Source organism: Netta rufina (genome assembly GCF_964035555.1).
Source record: "Netta rufina genome assembly, chromosome: 14".
NCBI lineage: Eukaryota > Metazoa > Chordata > Aves > Anseriformes > Anatidae > Netta > Netta rufina.
In genome coordinates, this window is record NC_140137.1 from 15,069,562 (window position 1) to 15,097,158 (window position 27,597).

Below are 27,597 nucleotides of genomic sequence, written 5' to 3' on the forward strand. Positions count from 1 at the left end.
CTCTCTGTGGTCCCCAGAGTGGGTGCTGCCCCATCTGTGATCGCAGTCTCAAGGACCTGATCCCACAGTCTCAGCTCTTCACCCCACGGTGGTGCTGCCCCTCAGCTCTGCCCCGTTGTCCCATCGCCAGTTCCACTGGGGAACTTTCAAAATCTCCCTCCAGAAACTTCACGGGCTTTGGCACCCACCTGGGATGGAGGGACACCAACACCTTCCACTCCTTCAGGATCGAGGAGGAGTGTGCTGGAGAGCAACTTCAGGGTTAAAAACTCATTAATTGGGTCGGGGGGAGCTGGGTAAAATAACCACCGTGGCTTGGATTCCCTTTGACAGCGCCAGGAGAGGGACAGGGCGATCCCTTCCACAGGTTTGGCAGCAAGAGCAGTTGAGCACACAACAAGTTTTTCTGCCTTTTAGAAGCCACGAGCACATGGTTCTCATTCAGCCTCCCTTTTTTTGTGTGTGTGTCTACAAGCGTGTATAATCAATAACCCTCTGGGGCGCAGCATGGGGCCGTGTTTATTTATCTACTTGGTGTTTGGTGGGCATGTGGGCAGGCAGCAGGGGCTGTGCCCACTGTGCTGGTGCTGTGCCCACCGTGCTGGTGCTGTGCGCGCTGTGCCAGCACGCTCCCAGAGCTGTGCCATCGCTCCTGACCTCAGGGCATTCACAGCCCGTTTGCAGCCAGCCAGGGGAGCACACGGGGAGCCGTGCCATCCCCCGCTGCCAGCACCACGGCACCCAGTGCCTCCAGGCCCAGCTGGCATCCCACCTCTGCCACCGTCCTCTCGTGGGGAGATGAGCGTGTCCCAGGGTGTGAAAGATGGGTTGGAAAGGGGAAAGGAGAGAAAAGAGGAGTGTCTGGGGGTTGTGGGAGATGGTGCATCACAAGGTGCATGGATTTGGGTGGATGTCAGGGTGTGGGGTTGTGTGTATGGGTGTGGGGGTGCCCTGGCAGTGAGGTGTGTGGCACTTAGTGGTGCTGGGGAACACCAGGGCTGCCACAGGCTGATCACAGTGTGTGTGGATGGACAGCATGAGCAGGTATCCCTAGTGCTGTCCCACATGAGCAGGGGTGCAAGCGTGTACACAGGTGTGAGAACGCATGTGGGCATCTTTGGGTGCCCCCAGGGTGTGCAGGACTGCGTGCCTGGGTGTGCACACATAGCTGCGGGCTTTTGGGGAGTGTGCTGGTAGGCGTGAAGACAAGATACACATGGTGTATGCATGTTGATGGGAGAGGGCATTTGTGTGCCTTCCCCGGGTCTGAGAGCTCGGGCTGCGCACCCAGGTGCACGCGTGGAAGAGGGCAGTGGGGGGATGTCGGCATGCAGGGGCGGGTGGGATGCAAACACCCATGGAGGGGTGGATGCACGTTGGGGATGCTCACAGGTGTGGATGTACACAGGGGATGCTCACAGGTGTGGATACACACGGGGGAGATGCTCACACCCACGCAGGTGTGGATGCACACAGGGGGGATGCTCACGGAGCAGGGGGGATGCTCTCACCCCCGCAGCCCCCGCTCCCCCTCCCACGGCCCCACCGGTGCCCGGAGCCTCAGGTGCGCCCCCCCCTCGCCGCCTCCCACCCCGCCCCGCCCCGCTCCGCCCCGCCGCCCGCCCGGCGCCCCGCGGGCTCGGCGGAGGGCGGCGGGCGGCCCGGGCGGGCGGAGGAAAAGGAAACGGCCCCGGTGCTCCCTCCCCGCCCGCCGCCGCGCGTCGCCGCAGCTGGGGCGCGGCGGGAGCAGAGCTCGGGCGCGGGGCGCTCCGCACCGCTCCGCACCGCACCGCCTGCCCGCAGCCCCGGAGATGAAGAGAGTTTGCACGCTGCCCCTCTGGCTCTGGCTCGGCATTGTCTCGGAGGCAGGTGAGCAGCGCTGCGGGAGCCGCGAGGGCTCCGTGCTCCGACCGGGGGATGCGAGCTGCCCGCCCGGCACCTGCGGAGGAGCCGGGGACGCGGGGATGGGGCTGCCCCGACGGGACGGGCACCGGGAGTGTCCCCCCTCCGGGTGTCTCCCGGAGCCGGCAGGGAGCGGCGCTGCCCTCCTCGGGATCCCCGAGCCCCGCCGCGTCCCGCCCCGGTGGCCGCCAGCCCCGACGGGGCGCGCCCGGTGCCCGCCCGGTGGCCCCGACGCAGGGGACGGGGGGACGCCGCCACCTCCCCGCACCTCCCGCGGGAAGGAACCGCGTGGGACTCTCAGAGCAGGGATTTCTCCACGTGGGGAAGCACCCGGAGGCCGGCTCCCCGCCCGGTTTATTTCTGTTTCGTACTCGGAGGCATCGCTGGGGAGCGCCGGGCAGCGCGCTGGGGAGGAAGGCACCGGGAGGCGGTGGTCGGTGCGCGCCCTCCGGTCTCCCCGCTGTCCCCCCCCCAGCCGCTCGCTGGTGGCTCTGCTCCCCCTGGGAAGCCCCCCAGGGCAGGTGGCTGGTGAAATACTTCTTACAGCGCTAGGGGAAAAGGCTGGTGGGCAGCGAGCTGAATCCCCGGGGCTGTGTGCGCTCAGGTGGCTGCTGGATCGCGGCACAGAGGGGGCTGCGGAGCCCTTTTGGGGAGTGGGGGCCGTGGGGCAGAGCTGAGCCGGGTGGGCTCGCGTGGGTAAAGAATTTACAGGAGGAGAAAGTTAGCGGTGCAGGAAGAACCTGGAAAAATAGATTTGGGGAGTATAAATGGAATTTTCTCTCCCCTCAGCCCAGTGACTCACTGTCACCAGTGGCGTTTGCTGCTGTCGTCGAGACGAGCTCGCGGGCGGGCTGCAGGTCTGGCCGCAGTGGTGCAGAGGGGTGGTACGGGCAGAAATTGGGACTGTGACCCTGCTCTGCCCAAAACCCCGCAGCTGGTTCTTGTGCCACGGTGGGCTGCAAGAGCTTGGGGAGCTTCTGCAGGCAGGGACCCGCTGCTGGTGGCATCGCGGCGGGAGCTGCAGCTGTTCAGAGCTCTCCTGTTAGCAATTTGTAAAGCAGCGTGTGGCTGTCTCGGGTCCTTTCATCTCCCAGAGGTGCAGGGAGCGGTGCCTGAGAGGCTGTGGCCGGCGTGTGGCTGTGGGAGGTGTGGGTTTCATCAGCACGGGGCTGTGCAGGGCTTTGAAGCTCTCTAGCACTGCCTGATTAGTGCAGCGGTGAAGGGCAATGTGGAGCTCAAAGGGGAAACTGAAGCCCACTTTCTCTGCCTTTTTTTCAGCTTTACCTGAGACCAATTTTCAGTGCGTATACTCATGTCCTCCCAACTGGGTGCAAATGTCTGCCCTTCTTAGAAATAGGGATGTGTATTTGAGATTGTTCCACCTGGGGAGGATGAAATAGTTAATCTGGGGGCCGTGAAGGGTCTGCTCTGGCTCTGCTTTGTGCATCCTGCCTGTTCCTGCACCCCATCACCCTGTTAAGGGGTCCATTGCTGGGAGAGGAAGGGCTCTTGCTGCTCCCCAGCTCCTTGGTGGCCCTGGAATGGAGCAGAGCTGGGGTGCTCCCCTTGGAAAGAACAGTGTGATGGGGGGAGCATCCTGGGGATGCATTCCCGGGCTCCAGCACCAAGCCACAATGCTGTGGGCGCAGAGGATTGCTGGCCACCCCTCAGCCAAACAACCTTGCCATGTGGAGCACCGTATCCCCTAGGTGTGAGGGAAGGGGCCCTGCTTTTGTAGGACCCGAGCCGAATGTGCTGGCGGCTGCTGCCTGCGGACCTCCCCGGCCGGGTGTGCCGACAGCCCCGCCTGGCCGTGCCAGCAGCAACATTTGCGTTCGCAGCTGGGATCCGAAGCGGTGGCTTTATTGCGAGCAATAAACACGGGGCCGTTCCAGCAACACCCTTTCACGCAAAAGCCCAAGTGTGCGCAACGAGCCCCGCTCTGCTTGACCCCAGTCACTCGCTGGTGGTGAAGCAGAGCTGGGGAGGCGGGTTATGGGAGGGCTGCGGCCTGTGGGGATTGGGGAGGGGGCCCTCGTGCCCCGCTGCTCGCTTAAGGATAATTTTGGATGAATGGGCTGCTATCACCGCCCTGGGATTTGGCTTGGGCACGCGAGCCCACGGCTCGCTGCCTGCACAAACAGCCACGAGGATGTTTGTTGCTGAGCTCGATTTGACATCTGGCTGGGGTTTTGCGCACCCCCAGCAGCACAATGTCCCCGGCCAGCGTGGGCTGGGTGGGAGGGGGCTTCCTGCAGCGTGGCCCACCCCATGCTGCCCCTCGCCCATGCGCTCGGCTCCGCACGAGGTCTCCGTCCCGCAGCCACGCAGAATTTTCCAAGGCAGGCGTGGGAAGGGCAGGTGCTCCCGGCCAGGAGGGAACACGCTGTTCCCAGCATCCCGGGGCAGTTCCTGGGGAGGGAAAGGGAGAGTGGGATCCCACGGGAACGGCAGCAGGAGGGGGCCGTGGCCTGGCAGCCGCTTCTCCAGTGCCGTGAGAGGCATCTATGGCGCTTGGGGTGTCGCTTTGCAGAATGGCTGCTGAAGAATTGAGGATTTTGATGGGTGCCAGGGTCTCGGTGGCTTTGGGGGGGCAGCGTGAGCCTGACAGGATTCACCCCATGGAGGAGTTTTCAAATGAACATCACCTCCATCTGTATATTTAGGCTGCTGGGATGAAACAGCACCAAGCAATGGGGGCGAGGTGGGTATTTATACCAACCACAGCTGCAGCAAGCCCATGGCGATGGGGATCCCAGGGGGTCCTGCAGGATCAGGGAGAAGCAGAGAGCCCCGCAACAGCCAGATCCCACTGCCTGTGAGTGGAGGAGAGCAGCTGAGGTTTCCGTGTGGGGATTGACTAAACACCACAGGGCGCTTCCTCTGGGCAGGACGGGCTGGGCATGGTGTGGAGGGCTGCAAAAATCCCTGCTCAGCAGGAGAAAGCAGCTCCTAGTGGGTCACTGCGGTGGGAGGATGAGGAGCTTGGCAAAATGTGGGACAGAGGCACCTGGGATGTGTCTTGCCTCAAGCTCCTGCTTCTCCCCACCTGGTGGGATCTTGGCATGCAGCTCCAGGAGGGTCCCATGGAGAAACCCATGACCTGGCACGGAGCTGGGGCTGAGCCTTGCCCTGCACCGGGGCTGGGCTTATCTTTAGCCCTTCATTAGCAAAAGAAATCCTGCTGCAGCTGCACTGGCATCTAGTGCCTGGTTAAATTAATTCCAGGGTTTTATTGCCTCTGGCTACCCCAGACCTTTGTTCCTCGTTTCACGTTGTTACAAGGGAGGGTTCTCCGGATCCCAGGGGGGCTCTTTCACTCCGGTCAAAACAGTTCTGATGTTTTCGGCACAAAGTATTATTACTGCCCATCTGCGGTGCCTCATTGTTCACGTGAAATAGTGGAAGCGGAGATGGCCTGCGGTCAAGTCGGCGAGGAGGCAAGGGCCCCGCAGCCTGGTTTGGTCGCTTGTTCGTGGAGCAGCCGCGGGCAGAGCTCTCGGGCTCGAGGTGCGAGTTCAGCACGGGGAGGGTGAAAGCCTGGCCCCGCGGCAGCCGGTGGCGAAACTCCCACCGAGTTTTATAAGCAGAGAATATTAACCAGGGAGTCTCTCCTGGAGCCGTTTCCATGCTGAGGTAGCAGAAACAGGTTTCAGCCAGTGACTTGTATTTCACCTTACAACTTCTCCCACGTGCTAATTGTTTTTCTTGCTGCGTTTCTGCCCCCGCCTCCCCCCGGCGAGCATCTCCAGCGCTGCCTGCGCGGGCCAAGCCTGGAGGTGCCGTGGGACGGACGTCATGCGCTAATGAGGGAGGATCAGCTTAGGGGGTCATGAAAAAACTCCGGACATACGGGACGGGGTGGTGGGGAAAGGCAAGTCAGATATTTTGAGCAAGTGCTTCTCTGGCTGAGCACAAAATAACAAAAAGCAAAACCCACAACTTTCTGTGTAGGGAGAGGAGCAAGGACCCCAGGGGTATCCCCAAGAAAAAGGGCTGCAGACCCTTCTGGTCTTTGTCCTCAGGTGCTGATGGGCAGAGCCCTGGCATGAGCAGAGATGAAGGGAACAGATGAGATTTTTACCTTCCTGCAGGCAGCCCAGAGCTGCTTAAAGCTCTCCGCAGAGCTTGGAAAACCACCGAAACCACAGCCTGGTGGCAGAAGGCTGAGCAAGGAAATAAGCTCAACCCTGCAACCACCCACAGCGCCATGCAGGGGGAAGCGAGCAGGCGCGTGTAAGGAACCAAAGCAGCTCAATGATGCTCTCAAGACCCATCAGAGAGGCCAAACCTCGTGTGTAGGGGTTAAACCTCCTCCTGGATGTGGTTGGGTAGGAGCCAGCCAGCATCAGCGTGCGGTGCTGGTGGCGGTGACAGCGCCCACCTTGTACCCTCACGGCTGCACACACGAGCACACCTTGGGCAGCTCCACGGGGAAGGGTTAAGCCAAGACAAGCGGTGCCGGTGCCAGGCTCGGTGTCCAGGTTCTCCCTGGCGGAGGTCAGCGGTGGTTCATGGGAAAGGAAAAATTGGCAGCTGGGCCGGATGTCCCTGCATTTCCCCTCTTCCTGCAGCCGCCTGAACGATGTTCCTTATTTAGCTTTCCTGACGGACAGGAGGAATCCGATGGCGGAAACTGTCACTGCCTGATAACAGCTCAGGGACCTCTTTATGATGGGTGGCACGGCAGGGAGCGGGGCAGCGCTTGGCCTCGCCGGGCGGGCAGAGCCGGGCAGCCGGGGGTGCCCTTTGCACCCTGATTTGGGGGTTGGCTGTGGGTAGGGAGGGCAGGGCACTTGCAACCCTTCCCTTTGGGCTGCTGTGTGTGCAGCCCCCCTTGGTGCTGCTCAAAACGCTCTCAAGGCCAAGAAGCAGAGGCAAATATTATATTAATATATTACATATGCGTTTTTTTCTTATTTTTGGTGAAGGGTTTGAGCTGGTGGATGGGGAGAGTAGTAGAGGCGTGGAATGAACCCAGTGGCCAGGGTCCGAGGCCAGGCATGGTTTTCTGCTTGCAGGCGATGAGGACGTGAATGGCAACCAGTGCTGGGGGGCATCAGCAGGAGATGGGCTCGAGCAGCGCCAGGAGCTGTGGCCAAGCACACCCATCAGTACTGGGACCAGCTCCCCACGAGGATGCTCCAGCTGAGCAGATTAACATTGCAAAGATGTTACTGCCTGCTGTACCGTCCCCTGCTTTCTCTCCATGGAAGATGGCATCTTGCTAGTATCTGAGCCATTTTCATATATGTGCCCATGGTGACCAGCCCCAAAACCACAAAAGGTCCCGAAATGCAGCCTGTATTTCAATGTATCCATTGATTTTTATCTCGCATCTGTGGAGGCCACCAGGCTGCTCCCATACCAATAAGAGCATTGTTTCCATGGCAATTAATGTATTTTAAAAGGGCAGAATGTACAGAGAGACTATTTTTTAAAGAGCAAGCCCTAAGCAAAGCAGCCCTTACCCCCGGACTGGACGCTGGATGCCAGGTTTGACTCTGTGCAGTGCATGGATCGGCGATGCTGTGCTGCGTGCTGGGACACCAGGCACGGTGAGCCAGCTGAGCAGGGTGGCATGGGGCTCACGTGGACCCATGCAAAGAGCCCACCATGGCCCCGCAGCCCTGGGATCATCAGCCCTCTGCTGCTCGGGGAGTTTCGTGTTCCCTGGGGCAGTGAGCTGCTCCAAGGTGCGTGTCTGACCACTGCAGATCTAGCTGAGCAATATTAAAAGTCTTCTTGCGAGACTTCAGACCTCGGCTGGACCTCACAGGAGTAATTTTTGAGCCCTCTGAGCAACCCCTACCTGCCCAGCTCACCCACCTGAGCACCTGCAAGTTGTAGGATTGAGGATCTAGTCATCAAGCTGTGCTGGTACCTCGGCATTAAATGCTTCTCTCTTCAGCTAAGCTCAAACTCCTTTTGTGTTGGCTTCCTGTGATCATATGGCAGGGAGATGGGCGTGCAGGGAGCTGCTCTCCCAGGCCGGGTGTGTTGCCGTACTGGCCACCTGCAGCAGTGCCAGGGGTGCGCGCAGACCTGCTGGCTGTGGAGAGGTGGCAGGAGCCCCAGCCTCCTGCCCCAAAACCAGGGCACAGCTCAATCCTCATGGGATATAACAGGGCCTGGCATCCTCCCTGGCTATTCCGGGGCAGAAAAAGCAGCATAACTCATAGTGTGAGTTATTTGTTTAAAATTACGCATGCTTCTCGTGGCGTCACTTCCTAGCGTGATGCACGGTCCCCAGCACAGCGAAGTGAGCTCACTTCCCACTGCACCTTCCTGGCACAGGCGTCACCTCGCCCGGCCGCAGCCACTTCAAAGTTTAATGCGCAGTCTTGCCCTGCAGCCAGTGGGATGAGAGAGGCTTATTTTTGGTCCGCTCCATCCTCAAAGCAGTGGCAAAGGATTTGCCCCCGGGAGGTGCCCGGAGACGGCACCGTCCATGCCCCTCTTGCACCATGGTTCAGCTCCTCCATGCCAGGGACGGACAGGCTCCTTCAGGGGGTGAAGTGAAAGAGCCTCCTGCACCAAAATAACTGATGGCCCCCGTCTCAGGAGACGAGGCCAGGAGGTGGTGGGATTGTGCGAGCGAGCGGTAGACAAAGGAAGGAAGTTTTTATTACTGGGCCAAATCCTGAAGTCCTTCGGTTTCATTTAGGCCCGTGCCTCAGTGGTGATTTCAGTGGAGACCGGTCTGAGTAAAGAGAGAAAAAGGGCTTCAGGATCTGGCCCCTGGGTAATTGTGTCACGTGGGAAGCTTATAAAGAATTTGCAAGCTCATGATGGCTTTCCTGCGGGGCTGGTGCTAGGGCCGATGGCAGCCGGGCCTCCTGCCTGGGTCACCGTCCCCATCCTTGCTGGGGGTGCAAAGCACCAGTCCCGCTGGCTGGTCAGCCATTTCGGCTGCTGGCAGGATGGGCAGAGCCCATGGGGCTTGGACGTGCGCATTAAGGTTGGTCTGTGCATCCTTCAGATCCACAGAGGGTTTTAGGGTCCTCTGGATTTCTGAGTTAGGGGTGGGTGGGCTCTTTGTGCATCAACAGGTCTTTAAAGACTTGCTGCTCTCCTGTGTCCCCCCACAAACAGCTATAAAAAGCACAGAGCTGCATAGCAGGGCCTGAAAAACGCTTCAGGGGTTTCCCCACATGGGAAAGGTGCGTGGGTCCCACATCAGCTGGGGTAACAAATGTGTGTGTGTCCACGTAGACACGTGTGCTGACCACAAGGGCTGGCTCTGGGGCTCAGCTCCCTACCTGTGACTTGTTTTTCCCCGTTTCTGAAGTTCTCACATCTACTGAGATGGATGTTAGATGCAGTGACCTAAATATATATGGAGAGAGAAACAGAAGTAAGGGTAAAGTCAATAGTTTCTTTGGACAACGACAGTAAATCTTGGTATTTACCGAGTCAGGAAGTTTGGGCACGAATTGTGGTTTATACTTGGATTTGGGAGCTGCCAGCTCAGAGTGATGGCAGCGAGCAAAATGGCATCCAGCAGGGGTGACGGCATCGAGCGCCCACAGAAATCCATCACTCTCGCTGTGGGTTGGCCCGGCCCGAGCAGTCCCCAGCGAGGTGTAATTTGGTCTAAGTGGCCATCAACCCGTCACGGCACTGCAGCGCTCGGCCCTTGGGAAGCAAAGGGCAGAAGTTTAATGGCACGTCCCCAGGGCAGGGGGCCGGCTGCGGTGTGAGATGCTCCTGCAGGAGGTGTGTGCGTTCACACCATGAAAATCACCAAGCTGCTGGCGGACAGTGTGGGGTTGTTGTGCTGGGATGATATGGAGATACCCAGCAATGCTTGCGTAGAGCAGTTGAGCTGAGGTGGTGTGCCTGAGGACTCTACTTTTGGGATAAATTGGGGCATACACTCTCCTTCCGTTCCTCCCCATGCTGTGATGTCCCAGCGTGTGAGCTGGGAGAGCCACTTGGTCAGGTTGATGCCTGCTTTTATTCACTCATTTGCTATGAGCACTAATGGAGACAACAAGGATGGGCAGTAGCATGGTGTCCCTGGCTTGAACACAGTTGGATGGGTTTTGGTGTCCCCAAACCTCCCATGTCGCAGGGAGGCCGGGACCTTTCCCATGTCATCGGTCGCTCCAGAACTGTGCCTACCTCAAGGCACAATGCCCAACCTTGCTGCTCCGCAACACTCAGCGTTTCACAATATTTATGGCCCCTTCTCACCCCTCGCTGCTTAGACAAATAAAGCCTAATGCAGCCTGAGGCTGTTAATCCCTGGCTCCCCAGCCTCCCAGCAATAACAAGGCCTGGGTGGCATTTCAAAGAATGTACCGGGGCAGAGGGGGAGCGGGGGGATCTCTCTTTTATAAGACGGTGGAAATACAAACCTGCCTTCATCAAAGATAAGCAGCGTTGGCTGGGCTAAGCTCCTGCTCAGGGGTTACGGCGGTGATGGAAGGCAGGAGACTCCGCACGGCACTGGCCCCGCAGTAACCTTTGCCAAAAGAAAAACACTTCTTAATACAATAGGAGGTTAAAAAAAAATAAGACAGAAAATTAAACAGGGCCCCACGTGAACTTAGGAACCTGTGTTAGCTCAGTGAGAGGTGCCCATGTTGAAACATCACAAATGGCACCTGGAGAGGCTCCGGTCCCCTGACCCACGCCTGTCCTCAGCCCCTTGGTCTGGTTCTTTGCCGAAATGGCCCTGCTGCCTCCTCTCTCCTGCCACATGGCTCCTCCTGCCTTTGTCCAAGCCAACGCATCTTCCCCTCGCTCGGTGAGGCTGCCTCAGGCTCTGCCGCAGCTCCGGGCACGGCGTGGTGACCAAACAGGGACAGCCGAGGAAGTGGCGTGGAGGCTCTTTAGCACAATTCCCCCCCTGTTAGTCCTCGTGCTCCTTCGGTGGAAGTCATTAGCATGTGTAAACGCTTCCTTCCCATCGCGGCTGCTTGCGTGCTCTCCCCGCTGAGCTGCACGGCAAGGGAAACACCTTTGAACGGGAAAACAAGTCAGCCTCTGGGTATGAGCAAGGGAGTAACTGGGTGTTTATGAAACTTGGTAACCCTCCTGTAAGCTGTTTTTTTTTGTTGTTGTTTTTTTTTTTAAAGCAGCAGAAGGTGTTTTAGTTTGCTGGCCTCCAAATAGCACCAGAGTCCAATGCTGCCATTTAGGCTGGGTGTTTCATTGTCAGAATCTCGCTGTGATATAAGGAGTGTGACATTTCAAACTCAGCCTTTCTTGGAAGGGAATGAAATGAGTTTCATATCTGCATGAGGGGTGTTATGAGGAGGTGGAGAGAGAAATCTGTGCGGATGTTGAACAGCCAGCTAATCTCAAGTGACGCGAATGCCCCGATACACTTTGGCTGTGGGAGCTGATGATTATCATCTCTTGCTGCAGCGGGTCCTGGCTTGTGGTCGAAGCCATGCGCCAAGAGAAACTGGGAGCGTGCATGTTTGCACCGTGCCCTCGGCACCGTGGGCAGCCCCGCAGGGCTGGCTGTCCTCACAGCACCCCAAGTTTCTCCATCTTCGTGTCTCCCAGCCCAGCAGGGAGCAGGTGGAGTCACTGACCCAGGGTGAGGAGCAACCCAGCAGAACCCTATGTGCTGGCAGAGCCTCGCCGCACTCTCCTGCAGAGCCCTTTCCTCTTGGGGACCCTGTGGAGAGCAGAGTAAGATTTTTTTATTACCCACATCAGGGAAGATTCTGGGTTTGGCCAGCTCCAGCTGCTTTCAAGGATGGCAGAAAGCCCATTGTGCAGTGTTTTTCAGGCAGGCTGAACTGTCTTATCTCCTACATGGCTGTAGCAGCACTCACCCCAGGGACCAGCACCTCCCGTCCTGCTCACGTGGATGCCAGGAGGGCTTTTAGATCTGCAGCGAGTGCTCAGAGCTCTTCCAGCAGCCTTCCCTGCTTGTGCACGGCTGACCTCGTACCTGAGGTTTCCTTCCTCTGCCGCTACCTCTGATGACTAATTCTCCTTTGAAGCATGTGCCTGTGATCTTCCTGCCTCCCCTCGTGCCCACCCCGTCAGAGGAGGCAGAGGGGTCGTGCAGCTGCGCACGTGCGGGCGTGCATGTGAGGAGCTGCACGTGGAGGGGGGCCCGTGCGCTCGAGCTCCCCAGGCAGCAGGGCTCTCTCATGCCCATGACTGCTCTTCCCTTTGCTTTTTTTTTTTTTTTATTATTATTATTATTTTTAGATTATACTTGATGCTTGAAAACCCAGCTTTGATGATCAGGAAGTTAAAATTCCTCCTGCCCTTTGCTTGTGCTTCCTCCTTTCTGGACCCGTCTTCATCTAATGTAGCTTTTTCATGTCACATTGGCTCTGGGATAAATCTATTTTCTTTGTTCCATGTTATCTTTCATCAGGAGCTGCAAGGATTCCTTCTTTTTTTTTGCTTGACTTTTTTTCTTTTTTCTTTTTTGTTTCCCAAGCTAAAGCAGCTCAGTTCCTGATGCTCTACCCTCTCTGGAGGGCAGGGATGGAGGTGCAAAGAGGCTGCATGATGGGCTCTCAGGGAGCCTGGAGCAGATGGAGGATTGAATCCAGGTTTTCCAGGGCCAAGATAATCATCTAATTGCAAAACAGTTTTGTTTTTTTCCCCACTTGCCCTGCTCATCAGCTTCTCCCACACTCAGCAGCCGGAGATCAGCTTGAGGATGGGGCATGCTGTGGAGAACAGGCACTGCCAGCCCCGGGGCAGCTGCGTGGTTTGAGGGCTCTGCATTGATTTCCATTCACAGCTAAGTAGCAAACATCTGGATGCAAACTCCAGGGACAGGGAGACGGAGGAGCAGGTCTTTTCCGCTTGGCGTGGTGCCTCCCAGTCCAGCTGCATGGCTTGCAGGCCCCCCAAAGAAGCCCAGCACGGTGTGCCAGGCTGCCCCAGCCTGGCCAGGGGGCTGGCAGGGGAAGCTGGCCCTGATGGTGTATGGGGTTTGCTTCGGTGTCCTGCTCAGCCCATCCGTAAGCTGACAGGCTTAGGAAGAGCCAGACTTCAAAGGCCAGCAATTAAGCCCACACACATCAAGGAAAAAGCAAACCTGCAACTTGATTTTTTTTTTTTTTATTATTTCAAAACGCTGCTGCCTTTTTCTCTCTGTGCTTAGTGTTGACCCTCGGGCTCTTCCTGACTTCTTCCTGAGTTCCCGGTCAGCTGCCTCCACATCTCCCACCGACAGGCAGATGCCAAGGCCTCTCTTAGTTTGAACCCTCTCTTCCCTGCTGGTATATCTCCAGCTCACTTCAAAGGGCACTGCACCAGGGTACAGCTCAGGGATCGGCTGGTGGCGGAGATGTCATTAACGATGTCAAAACTGAGGATGCACAGAGACCCTGCTCTCAGTACCATTTCTCAGGCTTTCCCCCTTCCCTGTGCCCACCCTGCCTGGGTGCTGGGGCTGGGCTGGGGGCTCTGCCCAGGTTGTCACCAAACCTCAGCATGGCAGGGGGCTCCTGCTGATGTACCCGCTCTGTTTTTGGCAATGGGTGGCTTAGGACCTCCTAGACCTGGGTGTTTCACCCAGCACACTGGGTGTAGGTTGGTGGTGACTTATCCTCTGGGAGCTTATCTGTCTCCTTGGGAATCTCTTTATGGATGTCCCACAGTGGCAAAATCCACGGTTTAGCTGAGTTGCATTAAAAAGTACCTGTTATCTGCCTCGCAACTTCACCTGGTACAGTGCGAGGAGCAGAGAATAACAATTTCTTTTAGTGACTTACCCTGTGTTGTTATATAGGCTATCATTTCTTTTCGGTGGCTGAAGCTCTCTCTGTAGCATCCTATGGGTCTGTACCCACTGCGGCCAGATGTAATTCAGCCCAGTGAGGGTCCTGCTGGATAGAGGTGGGTTGGAAGTAAACGCTGAATCCTGCTGAGCAGTTGCAGGTGGGTTAATTGGAAGTGGCAGCACTGTGAGCTCATCCCAGACCTCTGGGATGTCTCCAGCTCATCCTGAGCACACACTTGTGCTGGCAGTGCCTGTACACCAGGTGCCAGATCTGGACCCACTTGTTTCACAGGGGCTGGGGACCATCTATAGCATCCCTCCAGGTAAAAGGCATAATGACTGGTGCTAATGCTGTTACCAGTCCCCTAAAACCCCCACGGTTTAGCCACGCACCCAATAAGGGCCACTGGAAGAGGGGTGGCCGTGTATGCTAAGGTTGTTCTGCCCTGGGGTCCTGCAGAGGTGGTGTCAGAGTGGGAGCTGCCACATGTGTTTTTGGAGGTTTGAGGATTTCTGACCCTTGGGGAGCAGGTCCTGTGGGCAGAATAGGTCCCGTTCCTGTCTGGAGGCGCTGGGCTCCCCCTCCCCTCCCCACGCATCCCGCTGCACCAGAGCTGCCCTCCGAAATGTCAGGGAGAGGAAGCAATCCTCGGCTTGTTAGTTTCTACAAGGAAATAAAACACACAGATGGCTCGAGCATCCTCTATCTCAAAGGCAGGAAAAGGATTCTCCGGGCAGGAGCAGGCAGCCAACAAACCCGGAGCGATCCAGGGAACGAAGGACCAAACAAAGCAGCGTCTGGCCAGCCCCTGGCCAGCAGCAGAAAGGGTGGGCCGGCGGCTGCGAGGGGAAACGGGCTCTCTGATGTGCGGGAGCATCCCTGGCCGAGCCAGAGCAGCAAACAGCCGCTCCCCCGGGGCGCGGGGAGGCTGCTGACAGCAGAGATCCTGGAGGAGGTCTGCAGGGTGGCCCCGGCTGACCCGCTGCCCCAGGCCGGACATGTGGTACCTGACAGAGGCTAACTTTGGCTCAGGACGCAGCCTCTCGGGGAGGATGGAGTAGGGAGCGAGCACCGGGGGGAGGGAGAGGAAAGGCGGCAGGAGACAGAAACGCAAACATGGCCTGAGAGCAAGGGGGCAGGGGGAGGGGAGGAGGAAAAAGCAGGGTAAACCTGGCAGGATGGAGCAGGAAACCGGGCCGGAGCGAGCAGGGAGATGGTGAGATAGTGCTTCCTGCGGGGGGGAGAGGGAGAAAGGCAGACAGATAAACACCCCCAGACGGGAGCTCGGTGGTGGCCTTTGGGATGCTGCAGGGACGTGGTGGCAGGTCCCCGGGGTGCGGGTGGCTGTGCCAGTGCAGTCCCTACAGCAGCACTTTGGGTGTAGGCACACCGTGCTGCCTTGAGCAGCTGGGCTGTGAGATATCCTGGTTTAAATCCCCACCTGGAGGCACCCAGGGATGGACACCAGGTAACTTGGCTCCTGAGGATGTGCCCAGCTCTATCAAAAGGGGCTCTGGAGATGAGCTCCTCTGTTTCTGTCCCCTGATGAGGTCACCAGCTTGCAAGTCCAACAGCTAAAGGAGCCCGGAGGGTTCACGCCTCATTCCCCCTCAGCACGGGGGTTATGAGAATTTTGTGCCTTGCCAGAAAAAAAAAACAGTTAAGTCTGTAAGTACTGAGAGGCAAAAGAGCCCCTGGGATGCGTGCACTGAGGCCAGAGCAGCCTTTAGTGGCTGTTATGATTTTGTGTTGGACAGCAGGGCTCAAACACCCATTACGTTTTGTGAGTATTGATTGAATTCCTGCAATTATTAATCCCTTACATCCCCTGAAGGAGGACAAGCAGCCCTTTTTGGAGCCGAGAAGCACCTAATGCTTTGCAAGTATCCACAAAAGGGTGAGGGCACAGCTCTACTACGCTTGCATGTGATGACATTTCAGGGATTTGAGGTCTGTGGATGGAAATCTCCCTGGCCAGGGGAGCATTGTCTCACCCAGCATCACCTTGCTGGGAGAGAGGCCTCAGAACTGAAGGAGCTCCTGGTGCACAGGGTCAATAGTGTGCCAGGGACAGCAATGCTGATCCTAACACAACACGGGGTGCAGAGGGGGTGATCCTGCATGGAAGAGCACAGCCTCTGTGTCTAAGCCCTTCTGGGACAGGTCAATGATGGGTTGCAGAAAAAGGAACACTAATGAAGTTCATGAAAGATGGACCTGCTTCCTTTGCCCTTTCTGCAAATGCCTGGGGGGGTGTCTGCCTTTCTGTTGTTATTCTTTTAAATATATTCATTGCTCACGCCTCTGCAGGCAACGTGGAAACCTTTAGCACAACACCTCCGTCCTTTCCCTGGCCCCATGGTGAGCATGGGTGGCTGTTGCCCTTTCTCGCAGCCCCTGGCAGAGCCAGCTCCGTTTCGGTGTCCTTTCCTACCATGTGTCACCCTGGCCACCGGCAGGCTGGAGAGAAAACACCTCGTGTTTCATCCCCACGGCAGCTGGAGCATGCCATTCATTTCTCATCCCCGTGCGATATCTCACCTCTCTGCAAAACAAGCCTTCCTCCGTGCTGGTGAGCAATGGGAGGAGGAAGAGGAGGAGATGACAACTGTGCGTCCAAATTCCCCCCACTGCTCTGCCTGTGTGCGTGATGTCTGTGCTTTGCCTGCAGCTGGATGCCTGCCCTGTGTGTGAGCAGGAGCTGCTCCACGTGGGAGCTTCACTCCCTGTTTCCCGTCTGCCTGCAAGGTACAAGTATTTTATCGCTGGCTTGCCAGGAGCAGGTCTTTGCTCACGTAGGAACTACGGTGTGTGATGGCATGTCCAAGTGTGTGCCTTGGGCTGCTTGTGAAGGAAAAGTCTCCTCACTGGGTCTGCAGCCTGCAGGAGCAACTTGGAGCAGTCAAGGGTTCAGGCTGAGGGTGAGATCCAAGAGGAATGGGAAATGCCGTGCAAAAGGAGCCACGATGGGGTATCCTGTAACACCAGGCCTTGAAAAATCCCAGGGCTGCCAGGGACAGCTCAGAGCAGCTGCCTGAGCCCAGCAAGGCCAAAAGAGACTTATCCGTGGTGCCTTGTGTTGCAGTCTCAGCATATGGGTAAATTCAGGGGGTCATCCTGGAGTTTTGGTCTGGGGATTTGATTAGCTAATGCAAATCTGCCTTTTTTTTTAATTATTGTTTTTATTTTTAATAGAAAACATTGAGATCTTGAGTTTCTGCCTTGGTTAGTAGGGGTGTTCACTGATTGGGAATTTCTGCCTAAATGGAGTCATCAAGAGCAGGTCCTGGGGCACTTTGCTCCATGCAGCTCTGGTCACAAAACCCCAAGGCATTAACTTTTTTGGCAGGAACACGGTGTGTTGGTTTAGCTGGGGACATGCGGTAGCCACAGCCAGAGCGATCCAGCCCAGCACTGGGGAAGGAAGTCAGCGAGAAGGACAGAGTGTGAACAAAATCCCTCTCCGGAAAGGCGCCCCGTTAATCAGTCAGCAGGGCCGACTCAGCAGAGAGGGGAGGGAAGGGGAAGCAGAGAGGGGCTGAGGTGGTGCGTGGGGCTCAGAGGCAGGATCCGACACAGGGCTTCCTGCAAGCTGGAGCAGACGGAGAGCAGGAGCTGTGCCATGCCTGCACCTCCCCTCACCCAATTCCATGGGTTTCCAAAGCCACCACTTGCTGCAGCAGGGTGCAGGCCTTGCTCCACGGTGATTTAGGCATCTGCAGCCATCGCAGGGGAAAACTCAGCATGTGCTCAGGGGTGGAAAGTGATGAGGGCAGGCACAAGGCTGGAGCAGCAGCCTGCAGGCCCCTAGGTCTTTGTGAGGCATCCTGGGGTGCGTAAAGCTTCCCAGGGGAATGTTGGCTTCCCAGCCAGGCAGGCAGAGCTCCAGGGCATGGGACGTGGCTGTGCACCATGTGGACGGCCCTCCTGCCATGCTGAGAGCTACAGAGGTCTTGGGGTGCAGAAAGAGGGGTGGAGGGGGCTGGAGAAAATGATGGAGCCAGTGGCGATAAGGAGAAGGTGCAGCCTGGCCCCTTTCAGAGCTGTGTGCTGAGAGATCAAGGCTAGGAAAACCGCTGGGAAACACGCTTCTCTGAAAATAGACAAGGTGTGAGTGGCTGTGGGATCCTGCTTCCTCTCCCCGCATCCCATGAATCCCCTTCTGTTTATTTTAATATCCTGCTGCCAACTTGCTTGGAAACCATCTTGAAAAAACAAAGCTTGCCGGGGCTGCCGCATGCCTTTTTAATTACATTAATGCTCTCCCCGCGCAAGGACGCACTTTGGTGTGCACAAGCAAGCCAGGTTTGCTCAGTGCTTTATCTAAAGCTTTGCCGGGGCTGGAGGTGGGGAAGGAGGGACTCAGAGGAGAGGGGACGCTCCATGCTCTGGAGACATCTCCTTCATGCCGTGGGATTTGCTGGAGACACAAACCATCTGTACGTCGCTTAGCAGAGATTTAATGGCCCAGATCAGTGCTGGGGGGAGAGAGGCGCAGGGGAGAGCCATGGTGGGGCAGTCACTCCCACATGGAGTGAAGGGGCAGGAGGGGGATGGATACAGCTAGTAAGCACGAGGAGGGATGGAGACTGATTTTTGGGAAAGCTGATGGCTTTGAAGATGTTCTTGTAGTCTGCCGATGGCTCTGTGCATCCCTTGCCTTGGCTGGATGCTACATGTGGCTATGGGCACTGTCACAGCAAGGTGCCAGCCCCAGTGTGGGCTCAAAGCTGCCTGGGACCAGTGAAGGGGCAGGATGGCCACCAGGGCCAGCCTGGAGCTGGCCGCCAGCCGCAGGAGCGTCCCTAACCCTGCACTGCGGTGCTTTCGGAGTGAGCCGCGGTTCCTTTTCCTGTTGTACTTGTGGAGGGCCACAGACAGGATGCATCTGCAGGAATCCCACAGCCTCAACCTGCACAGATCGTAGTTTTTCTCTCTTCCCCTCCACCCCCCAGTGCTGTTTGCAGCAGGTCACCGAGCGGCACGTGAAGGGAGGCAGGGGGTCGCTTCCGCGGCCATCCTGCCACCCCCAGCCCCAGCGGCAGTGCAGGCACTTGCACAGCATCAGCCAAGAGGCTCCTGACACCCCTGCCCATGGGTTTAGTGGTTCAGGTGGTGCCAGGCTTTGGGGATCAGCTTGCTGCTTGCTGCCCAGGGCACTAGACAGATGAATGAGCTTGTTGGCCCTGTTCAGGCCCACAGTGAGCCCGGGTCTTTCCCCTGCTCGCTGGGGCGATGGACTCACAGGCTGTAGCCATCTGGAGAGCTGTGTTTGCACGGGGATAAGCGTGTCCGGCATTAATAGGAAACGCAGCTTAGCGGTCAGATTTCTCCCCGCCTTTTTTAATAAACCTCGTTACATTTTTGAAGGGATTTTACCAAAAATGCGCTCATTTATTTTCACAGCCACGGGGCGCATTTTTGTCTGTGACATCCCCAGCCCTCCCTTGGGGAAGGGGAGGTGGAGGCACGAGGCAGGGTGTCCTCCATGGGGGCTGCCAAGCGCTGCCGGCCCGGCGCGCTGGTTGAACACCAAGCAATGGCTGCTGCCGTGGCTGACTCGTCACTGAAACAGATGGTGTCTGTAGGACGTGATGTGGGGACCCCATACAGGCAGAGGAGGGCCAGGGCAGCCGCTGGGCTGACGCCGACTCATGTGCACACAAGGGATGCCCCTGTGCCTGGCAGGAGATGGTGGCGGGGAGGGGGGGGAACATGGCCTGCTCCCCTCCGTTGCCATGGGGGCAGCCGCGGGGATGGCCGCTGCGGAGCCGCGTGAGGGCGGGAAGGAAATGGAGAACAATTGGGGAGAACAAGGCCGGCGGCCCCAGCCTGGCCGTGCGGGCGGTGCTGCTCGGCACGTCCCTCTGTGTCCCCCTCAGCGGCCTCTCCCGGCAGCCCTGGCTCCTCACGCTGCCCCTCAAAGGCCTGGTGCCAGAGGGGCTGGCGGCCATTTGGTGTCCCTAGGAGCTGGGTGCAGGTTTGGAGCCTTCCCTGCAGGTGTGGCTCTGCTTTTTCAAGGCCTATGTCCTCAGGCCATGGTTTCGAGGTATCATGTGGTGTTCCAGCTGGTTGTGAAACCCCTGGAAACATCGCGTGCCTGAGATCTCTGCCAGGTTTCTTTGTAATTGATAAATGGGTTTAAATGGTATGAAGGAAGGAGACAGACATGAGCAGAGCACGGTTGCAAAAACCTCACACTTCCATAGAAAATCAAGCTAGCAACGATTATTGTGATCTTTTCTTCATTAGCATTTAGCATCTACCTGAGTCGCACTTTCGCATTTCACAACTCTTTTTTTCCCTCTCTATTTCTGGTTAGTTTGCTTGCTTGCTTTTGCAGTCACTGTTTCTTTTCTTTTAAATTATCTTGTGTCTCCAGAAGCTGGAGTTTTAAGATAAAGATCATGAAGTAATGACGGTCAGAAGCACCATGCTAATGAAAAACAACGGGTACGTCTCTGAGAGTAACCGGTACTTCAAGATGTTTTGTCCATGAGGAGCTCACATAGGGTGCGTGTCTTGCATGCCGGAGATGCAAGCACACCAGAAGTGGGACTCTCCCAGACAAAAGCTGGGAGAAGAAGTGTGTGATAATGTTTATTTGCGCATTCTGTAAGCCTGGATAATTTCACTGCTGAAATTCCTGTGGTGCAAAGGAAAGGGCACTGCTGTAATCCCCAAAGGTACAGTCCCCTTCAGGTAACTACAGGGCCTGGCAGGAGAAGGGTCTGCTGTTTCCTGAGAGCCTCTCTGTACAAATACAAGAGTTTTGTATTTGTGGTGTCTGCACAGGTGGATTTTTTTGTCCCTCCTGATTACAACAAACTCCATATGTACAGAAAAATTGCCTGCAAGACTCTCTCTGGTTAGCAGATATGATCATTTCAGAGTGCTAGTCCAAGTGAGCTCAGCCTAAGTTACCTGGTAAGGAACAACCAACACTGGACTCCCTGATTTCTGGTCTTTCATTCTTTATCTGGCCCTCATCTGTGCTAGTCTATCTATCTGGACCCAGGAGCTGTCAGGCCCTGGCTCTCAAGATGTTGTTGAAGAGCTGCTTGCTAGAACTAGGAGGGCTGTAAATGAATCACTTATGTCCCGGTGAGTTAGCATTAAATTATCTTGTAGGAGCAGCCTCGTAGGAGATATTTCCTTCAAGAGGCTTTGCTCCTGTCTGGGCTTGTGATGCCCAGCTAGCTGCTGCCCACAGTGGTGGGTCAAGACTAGCAGATGTTTGCATCATCCCTTTTCTCCTTTCTCTCCCCAGATCTCGTGAGCAGCTATTCTATGACCCCCCCTGCTCTTAGCATCACCGAGGAGGAACACGTCATCAACGCCAGGGACACGCTGACCATCACCTGCAGGTAAGCTGCAAACATACACGGCTCTGCCTAGGCTGCTCGTACCTTGTAGGTGTTGGAGGACCAGGGAAGGAAAGCCCATCAGAGAGATTTTTAGCTGCAGCATACCTGCAAATTAGCACGGCTGGCTAGAAATCTGCCACATTAACCCAGTGTGAATTCATCTAATTAATTAATTGAAAAAGAAGCTGAAGGTGTCTCAAAGGAGATGGTGATAACCTCTGCTGTAGTCTTGCAGGCAGAAGGAAGGTAGAGAAGCACTTGCATGATCTGACAGCTTCCTTGGAAGTTTTTTAGGGAAACTGGCTTCCTAACTCTTCTGGTCTTTTCTGTGACATTGCTTGCTCTCACCTCATCAGGGACTGCTAGGGTTGGAGTTCTGGTTTCTAAATCTGGCAGGTCATCTGGGGGACATGGAGAAACATCCTTGGGAGAAGGCAAAGCTACACTTAGTGGTTGCTGTGAGAGGCTGCCCACTTTTCCGGGATTTAATGCTTTGCCTTGTACGCTCAGGGGTGAAGAGAAGCCCCAGCCAGGCCAGGTGAATATTTCTTTGAAAGGACCAGGAGAATCCCTGGTCACTTTGGAGACTGTGGGTCTGTGGTGTTGTGTCTAAACTGATTTGTCCCATGCTGAGCATTTGGCTGTGTGCATTCTCACCACTACCTATCTTGAAAAGAACCAAAAAAAAAAAAAAAAAAAAAAAAAGGCTGGGGGGTCAGTTCTTCTGACAAAGCTGGAGTTTCCCTCCAGCAGCTGAAAGTAGATCTCTGCCTGGGATCTGAGTGCTAGGGCCCAATGGGGGTATAAATTCAGCAGGGCCTCAAATGGGTATTTCTCTGTGTTATATATATAACCACAGAGCAATTACTACAAACGCTTGGCTTGTATTGTGTTCATGTCTTGTCACAAACATATTTAACTTTTCCTGGAACAGATGGCATTACTCTTACTTTGTGAATCCATTCATAACCAGGGAATAGGGACAGAGGAAAGACTGTTATGTCCATACTGAACTGACTCCACCTAGTCTGGGAAGCTAAGCATTCATGGGCTTGTTCATATGGTGGCCTGAGGAGGGTGACCCACAGAGCAGGGTGCCTGTTCATGCTGCCTGGTCGCTGCCCTAGCACACAAGGCCACGTCTGTTTCCCCCATGTGCCATAGCCCCAGAGAGATATTGGCAGTCCTCTCAAGTTATACCTCACGTGTAGTACTAGATATAGGGACACCCTGTGTGCAGCAGACCCAGCAAGGTGTGCCCAGGCCACCCAAGACACTTCTGGCCACCGTCACCCACTGCACATTCACCATGTGTATCGTGTACAACGAAACACATCTGTGTTGTTAATGCAGCTTCAGGCAAGGAAGCCGAAGGATGACCTGTTGACATCCATAACAGGGACAGCCCTGTTGATTGCAGGTTGACCCAAGGCTAAAAGACATACTGAAGTTCAAGGTATTGTTAAAGTGTCTTCCGCAGTCAGGCATGAACGTACCTATTTAGCAACATGAATCGGAAAGCCTTTCTTTTCAGGTCACCCTCCTGGACTGGGAAGGACAAGATTGCCCTTTCCTTGTGCACTTGTTAGGTATCAATTAGTGTGAAGGAAAATCCCACGAAGTAGAAAAAAAAAAATCCTTTTTTCCAGCACTGACTCTGCATGGCCTGCCCTTTCAGGGAACATCATACAAGCTGCAGAGGCTGTCCAAGTGGCAGCAAGCTCCCCATTTCCTGCTGAAGTGCCAAGGTTTCTCTTTCAGGCTCAATAGGCAGCATCCACAGAGTGTACTGGCATGGACACAGCTGAGATAAACAAGGAACATTCCTGCCCTTGGCTCACAGATGCTATGTGTGACTGAACTGGACATCTGAAGAGCAGCAGGGCCATCTGCAAACAGTACTAAAAGCCACACACCCTCTGTCCATGTGCTCCCTGGCTGTCCCCTGCCTCTGCTATTCCAGATGTGCTCCTCTGGGGTTGTACAGTGTCCTTTACACCAGCCACAGGTGACAAGTCTGAGCACATCCTGCACAGCTCAGAGGTTCCCCATCTCCCTGTGAGCCCTCAAGCCTGAATTTGTCTAATGTCTTGAGGAGAGGATTTTGCCTGTGGGACACAGTTACTTCATTTGAATGAAAGTAAATCTTTCCTGGTCCCTGGATCTCTAATTACACCCAGCTGCTACTCCAACCTCTCCTCTGCACCATGGCCCACCCTGGGAAAACCTGGCTTGTGTTAATGGGAGCTAAAGGGAAAAACACGCAGACCACCAAGAGAACAGGCAAAGGAGAGGGTGATGGGGCAGGGTAGGGCAGAAACAAGTACAAAATCATGTCCAGGATCCAGGGATTCTTTGCTGAGCATCACGTTGGAGGTGGCTTCAGTTTGACCTTGCTCTTCCCTTGAGAACAATGTCCTCTGGCTGCTCTTCGAGCTGCCCTGGAGCCAGGAGCACGGGCGCGCTCGAAGCAGTGCTGCAGCAGAAAGCTGAGCTCAAACCCCCACCGTGTGAGACTCCTCAGAGACCTCTCGAGCTTCACCCACTGAGCGTGAGAGTCCCGCAGCCAGCTGCGCTCTCAGGCTCCCCTGCAGCTCAGCCTGGATCTCACACACCCGCAGCTCTGCAGCCCCTCTCCTGACCCACAGCCCGCCTCGCCTCATCGGTGACAGGAGTCCGTGCCAGGCCATGGGATAAGTGATCCTTCTGGAGCTGGGCATGTTTAACAGAGGCCCAAAGACGCAGCATACCCACGAGGAGTCACTGGATGCTCTGCTTTTTCAAATGTCCCCGCATGCAGGCACATTCCCCCATCACCCAGTGCAACGCACTCTTGAAAAGTCTGTACAGAGCAGGGGACCTGTGTAGGAGCATTCCCAAAAATACAGATCATGCCAGGGCTGGCAGAGAGCCACGGTGATGTCTTGATTGAGGCATGTGGCACAGCAGGGTGAAGGAGTCGATGGACAGTGCGTCTTTTATTAGCTCCCGTCCTGAGAAGGAAGGAAAGCGTATTGTGAATCTCTGCATTCATGCCCTCGGCAGCCTGTGCTGGGGAGAAGCAGAGAGCCTGTGCCGTTCTGCCTCATGAATATTGGAGCAGAGCCCACAGGAGCTGGCTGCACAAAAGCAGAAACCTCTGGAGGAATTGTCTTGGTCCTGGCTGTGCCAGCCCGGCCCCAACCATCCCATCCTATCCCTCAGGTGCTGGGCACTTGGCTGGAGAGGGAGCATCACACAGCCCTGGTATATAGAAAGGGAAGGGCAAGGGTGTCCTTTGCTGCCTAATGACTTGTTGATAGAGCCGACTCGCAGATGCTTGTGGATGCACAAACCCTACTCTAGCAGAAAGGAAGTATTTGACCCTGGAGCCCTCTTGGCTCCTGCAGAGGAAATGAGCACTGCGGCGAGGCTCTAGGAGCCTGAGGACGAGACAGTGCTTCACCATGGCTGCTCTGGAGCAGTGTGCAGGGACACACAGCACCTGCTGCTCTCTCCTGCGTACGTGTGGCTGCTGTGAGCATCCTCTGTGGTGCTGAGGGGGGGATCTGTCTTATCCCAGCTAAGCCACAGCCAGCTTTGCCCATCATACCACACTCGGGAGCTTCAAAGAGGATTGAAGAAAAGTGGTGCCAATTGTAATGTCTCCTTTGAAGAGCATCTGTCCCGAAAAGATTTAGGAAAACAGCTGTAAAGAAGCCTACGGTGCAACTGTTTCCAGCTGGCATCAGCAGGCTCCATCGCCCAGAGACATGTTATCACTGAGCTGAAAGAAAACAACTTGGGGAAAAAAAAATCTTCAAAGGTGACAAATAGGAGGGAAGGAACAGTCCAAAACTATTGCCTGGATCTTTTCCCAAATGCAGAGGGTAGATTCAGAGAAAAATCCAGGTGAGCCTGGCCTGCCCTCATCGCTGCCTTCTTCCAGTCCTCTTAACACAGCAGTGACACTAACTTGGACTCTAACATCTACGCATTGTGTCCCCACTGGAGCTGGTTGAGCAGCGCATGGTGCAAGGAATGCCTCGGTTCAGAGCCGCCCGCAGGCTGGTTGTCAGGTCTGTTTGCACTGGCCCATCCGTGTTTATATAAATACGTGTCACTCAGCTACTGCTGGCCTTGATGGTTAATAAAAACAAGTGGATCTGATAATGCGTGAAAATCCCAGTGGGTAAACAAACAGAAAGCGGAAACGCTGGAGACTTGTACAATTACTCTGCTCCACGCAGAGTGCCAAAAATGCTTGAGCAAATGCAAAGGGCTTTGGGGCTCCTTTGCACAACTGGGACCTGGAGCTCTCATGCACTCTGCACCCGATGCAGTGGGGACATGGGCACAGGAGCAATGGGTGTGCGCAGAGGCCACTGGATGTTACTGGTTTGGAAATGAGATCTACTATTATTTTTCCGTGTGCACGCATAGGAGGGGAAAAACTCAAAATTCAACAATTCTGTTCTTATTGAAGCGTTTGTGAGACTCTTCCCTTGGAAAAGCCTGCTGTGATTCATGGGCACAAACTGCCAGGGCTGTAGTTCTCGTCGTGTCTCAGGCACTGATGGCATTTTTAATGACTGCAGAAGTTTGAGCTGTGTTAGAGGGGCCGTCCCCAGGAGCATGTCAGTGCCTCCAGAGCCCTTGTAGCTGGTGGCACGGGGACACTGCAGCACACTACCTCCAAACTCATCTGTGGTAAGCCAGGCAGTGGGAGCTGGAAGAGCAAAATCTGCAGGAAGACCAATCAGCTGCTGAAGACGAACACAAAGGGACACGTCTTTCCACCACGCTTGGACAGAAATCCTGTGCTGACTGCGTCTGAGCCATTGTGCCCTCCCATGGCACCTTATCTCGCTTCCTCCTCGCTGTCCCTTGCCATCAGGATCCGGCTATTGATGACAGTCACGGTCTGGCTGTGCTTAAAAGCATCTGCCCCAGACCTGCCCTGGCAGTCCCCTGGCAGAGGAGCTGCCTGTGCCAACATGCCCATTCCCAACTTGCATAAAAGATGAACCCAGTTTCCCCTAGTAGAGCAAACAGTGCGACAAAAAGCCATTTTTTACCCCACAGCTGTCTCTTGCGATGCCTTCTTGTTTTCCATTTCTTTTCCGCGCATTCTTAAGTGACTCTCAGCTACACTGGCAAACTTTCAAGCGTGCACTGGGCCATCTTCTGAAAGGGGCTCTGATTTCACAGGAGGAAACTTCCAGCACGGAATAAAAGCTTGTTTTGTTTGTAGTAAACAAGTGCAGTTGTAGCGAGCTGTGGTAGGGCGCCCGTGCGTACATGTGCATATACAAACCTCCTGCACTGGAGATCCTTGGCCGTGTATAAAGACACACAAGCACGCTCTGTCTGGAGGTTTCTTGCAATTCCTGGACTTTGCTGTTTGTCCTTGGGCCCCTCTGGGTGCAATGCTGGGAAATGGGCTCTGCGGTCGTGCCCTGCAGCTGGGTGCCTGTCCTCGGGTCTGCGGAGGAAGGGAAGGGGCAGCAGCCCCAGCCAGCGGGGAGCAGGATGGGGTCAAGGGGCTGCAGAGAGCTGGGCAGGGCAGGGAACCCCCTCCCATGGCAGCAGGGAAGGAAACACAGCCGGCAGCTGAACAGAAGGCAATCAGCTGAGCCTCCCTTTGTTTTCTCCTCGCTCTCCTTTATCCCTGACTCCCCCCTGCTTTTCTCTTCCTCGTTTTCTTTCCAGTCTGCTCTCCTTCCCTCATTCTGTTTCCCACTCCATTCATCACCCCACGAGTCCCAGCCAGCAGCTGCACTGAGCCAAGGGAACTCATCACATCCGTGTGTTTTCTTAATAGCTCTGGACCCTTTTAATAATGAGAGGGAATAGAGAATAAATGGATCCTTTCCCTCAGGGCCCTGTATGGCTCCCGGTACCATTATAAGTATCAGTAGGGCAAAGTCATGGGAGCAGGAGATTTGCTTTTGAGCAGGCTGATACCTTGCATACCCAGGAGGTGACCCGGGGAAGGGGGCCAGCCTCTGCTTGCCTGGCGCTGAGCGAAGCTGCTTGCCACCTCCTCACACCTGTTTTTCTCCGTGGAGGAGGGCTGTTCCTCCATGCCACAGCCCGAGAGCAGCAGCTATTTGGGTTATGAGCAGAGCTGTGCATGCGCGTGGGAGGAGAGCACGGGGCCATTAAACCCCCACCACGTTCACTCTGCTCGCCCCAAAGCTAACTCTCCTTTTTGCCCACGTCCAGAGGACAGCATCCTTTGGAGTGGTCGTGGCCTGGGGGCAAGGTGGACCCCACGGGGAAGGAGAAGGAGACGGAGCTCATGGCCTCGGCAGCCCCCAGTGCTGGCCGGGCAATCCGGGAAGAAGACTGCGAGGGCACCGGCACGAAGCCGTACTGCAAAGTCCTGGTGCTGACGGAGACCCAGGCGAACGACACGGGTTACTACCGCTGCTACTACAAGTACATCGATGCCAAAATCGAGGGCACCACAGCGGTCAGTGCCTACGTCTTCGTGAGAGGTAAGAGCCATCCGGCGGCGCGTGCTGGGGGAGCTCAGGTGCAGCCCAGGCACCAGCACAAAATCCGAAAGCTTAAAAAGCTCGACGTGGCCGCCAGCCTCCCAGGGCAGAGTGGGGCTGCAGCAGGCT

At 55.8% G+C, this 27,597-nt stretch overlaps 1 protein-coding gene across 3 annotated transcripts in view; it reads left to right on the forward strand.

The window, feature by feature from the left end:
* The first annotated feature begins 1,744 nt into the window (after nt 1-1,744).
* Nucleotides 1,745-27,597, forward strand: part of FLT4 (fms related receptor tyrosine kinase 4) — a 56,222-nt gene continuing 30,369 nt past the window's right edge. For all 3 annotated transcript variants that reach the window (XM_084294999.1, XM_084295000.1, XM_084295001.1), the window contains exons 1-3: nt 1,745-1,869; nt 20,890-20,986; nt 27,194-27,468. In XM_084294999.1, coding sequence (XP_084151125.1) covers nt 1,812-1,869; nt 20,890-20,986; nt 27,194-27,468 — 430 coding nt within the window. In that variant the 5' untranslated portion in view covers nt 1,745-1,811. The remainder of the gene's footprint in view (nt 1,870-20,889; nt 20,987-27,193; nt 27,469-27,597) is intronic.